The sequence below is a fragment of the Poecilia formosa genome, unplaced genomic scaffold (genome assembly GCF_000485575.1).
Source record: "Poecilia formosa unplaced genomic scaffold, Poecilia_formosa-5.1.2 Scaffold493, whole genome shotgun sequence".
Lineage (NCBI taxonomy): Eukaryota > Metazoa > Chordata > Actinopteri > Cyprinodontiformes > Poeciliidae > Poecilia > Poecilia formosa.
In genome coordinates, this window is record NW_006800432.1 from 94,287 (window position 1) to 97,107 (window position 2,821).

Sequence of the window (2,821 nt, forward strand, 5' to 3'; positions counted from 1 at the left end):
CACTGGGAGACACTGGGAGGCATTGGGAGACACTGGGAGGCACTGGGAAGAAATTTCTTCCACTTTCAGATGTATCAAACATGCCAGAGGTGAATCTGGTCCTGAACGTCTTAAGGGGAAACATGCAGGACAGTTTCATTGTCAGCCTCCGTTGCTCCGCTCAGATCTTCTCTGCTCATTCATGGTTTAGGGGCTTCAGAGTAAAAGGGGCAGAATACTTTTCGGTCTGCGTCGCTGCGTCACATGACGTCCCAGTCAAAGTGTAGAAAGCCTGAAGGCTGAAGCTGCGACCCAGAGATGACCCCGGCCCGGTTCTGGTACCTTGAAGTTGGGCTGGGCGAAGCACCGCGCCACGGCGATCATGGAGGCGGTGAGCGGCCCAGAGACGCCGATGGTGGTCAGGAACTCGGAGATGTTTGGTGTCAGGCGGAACGGAACCGGCCGGTTGGCGTCCAGGTCGCCGGTGGCGTCGTTGATGTCGAAGCGGAAGTAGGAGACGTTCAGCTTCCCCGTATCCTAGGAAACGGAGGCAGAGGGTAGAGGTCAGCGGGGGAGCTGAGGCCAGGTGACAAACGCACACTAACACACACACACACACAGATGCAGATTGGGCCCTGAACGCACCACGGAGGTGCAGATTGGGCCCTGAACGCACCACGGAGGTGCAGATTGGGCCCTGAACGCACCACGGAGGTGTAGATAAGGTGACCTGCAGGACGGTCCAGTCAGGCGCTCCCAGACGGTGCGGCAGCGTCCTACCTGGGCGATCTGCAGCATCTCCGGGTTGAGGCGGTTCAGGTGCAGCATGAACTCGGCCAGGCCGATCAGCGCCAGCTGGATGGTGAACATCTTGCGGAAGGTCCAGTAGTCGGTGGCGTTGGGGAAGGTGTGCAGGGCCCACTCCTTCAGCATGCTGCGGGGAACCATGTTGCCTTGCACCTCCTTCAGGATGTCCCTCAGCACCTGCAGGCAACAGCACCGCCGCTTAGCCGGCTCACAACTTTACATACCGGCTGACCAAACTGCTTCCATGGATCAGTTAGCTCGACGTGGCGCCGACCCGCAGGCCGGGTTCTGCTACCTGGTGGCTGGCCTGCGTTCCTCTGGCCTGCACCGTCGCCAGGCGGTCATAGTAGCGTGAAATGGGATTGTCGTGCTCGATGCCTTTCTTGGCGCAGCGCTGCTTGTAGATCTCCACCAGAGACAGCGAGGACGGGTTGTCCTCCACCAGACGCATCTGAGGCGAAACCGCAACCACTCGCGGAACTGAGGAGGAAACAGGAAGTGAGGAAACACAGAGAGACTGCGAGGAAAAAACTAAAGACTGGAACTCTGGAAAGAACTGGAGCCCTGCAGGAAGCAGGCTCTACAAAGGCTGAAGAGGTCAGAGGTCGTACCGGTGAAGAAGAGGTGCCTCTTGGTGGTCTCCTTCCTCTTCTCCAGGCAGGGGTTGAGCAGCCGAAGTAGCTGCAGCACCCTCTCCTCGCGGCGCGACTCGGTCAGGCAGGCGTCGTTCATCACCAGGTACGGGTAGATCTTCCCGTTGTGGCCGCGGATGTAGAGGCGGCGGGCGGCCGTGTTGTGCTTCTGGACGATTTCCACGCGGGGCATGAACCTGCAGAGGAGGCGCAGGCGTGACGGAGGGACGGGTCGCCACTCCTCAGCTGTGTGCAGGGAACGGCGCCTACCTGGCGATCTTGATGTAGTAGTGCGTCGGTTTGGGCATCAGGAACTCTCCGGGGATTTCCACTTCGGCGGTCTGAGCAGAGAAGTTGCTGAGGAAGCGACATTTCTCCTCGATGAGGAAGAACTTGGGAAGCTGCTTGGTTTTGGCCTCCAGGATCTTGATCCACTTCTTCAGCTTGGAGATCAGGTTGTGGAGCTTCATGGAGCCGGGAATGCTGAAGTCAAAGTCTGTGAGAGGAAGAAAGCTTTTCATTTTAATATTCATCCAAATCTGGGCAGAAACAGAGACAAAAATGAGGTGGAAGCTTGTAAAGAACTGATCATCACAGTCGGAGACAGTTGGAGGGAATCTACTGAATCTGTTTCAGGATGATTCCTGCTCAGCTTCTCCTGTGGATCCATGAAACCTGGAAAAGTTTCCCACCCCACTTTAAAACAGCCACAGTTCCCGCTCTGCGCCCGCCAGCTGTCCTGCTCCACACCGTCACAAAGCTGCAGCTGAACTATAACCGTCAGGCGGCGATGGCTCAGCGCTGAGCAGGAGAGGAAACTAAGTCCTCAGAGTCACGATGCTGCAGAACGGCAGCAAAGCAACATTTTACAGCCTTAATGTCAAACTCCTGACGTTAGGGAACAGGCCTCATGTATAAAGCGTTCATGCGCACAAAAAATGTTCGGCGCCATATTTTACACACAAATCAGCAAAAATAAAAATGAACTTTGCATCAAAGGTGGCGTAAATATACACACACTTTTTCCCTGGCGTGAAAATGTGCAGCAGTAACACAAACTTTATCTGTGGACAGTAATAAACTATAAAGAGTCACATAAATCCACAGAAACCTGATTACATTCAGTTATTTAGACCAGGAATCAAACCTGATGTCTGTTCATGATTTTAATATTTTATTGTTTAAACGATGAAACTGAACCACATTTATCCTGAGACAATAACCTGAAAAATAAAGAAACTAAAGGAAGGTAAAACTTCACTCTGACGTGAATAATAACTTCCTCAGTTTGTCTCATGAAGATGTAACTCATCGTCTGAAAGCATCTGAGGCTCATTTCATTCTGACTGGAGAGAAAACAGGCTGATCAGCAGATGGATCCACCAGGTTCGGTTCTGATCAGG

General features: G+C 53.5%; 1 protein-coding gene across 1 annotated transcript in view; it reads right to left on the bottom strand.

Annotated features, from left to right (window-relative positions):
• The window catches only part of trrap (transformation/transcription domain-associated protein), a 57,909-nt gene that overhangs the window by 1,456 nt on the left and 53,632 nt on the right, over positions 1-2,821 (bottom strand). Inside the window, 5 exon segments of the mRNA XM_007578823.2 lie at positions 322-516; positions 760-963; positions 1,082-1,266; positions 1,398-1,615; positions 1,689-1,914. Coding sequence (XP_007578885.1) covers positions 322-516; positions 760-963; positions 1,082-1,266; positions 1,398-1,615; positions 1,689-1,914 — 1,028 coding nt within the window.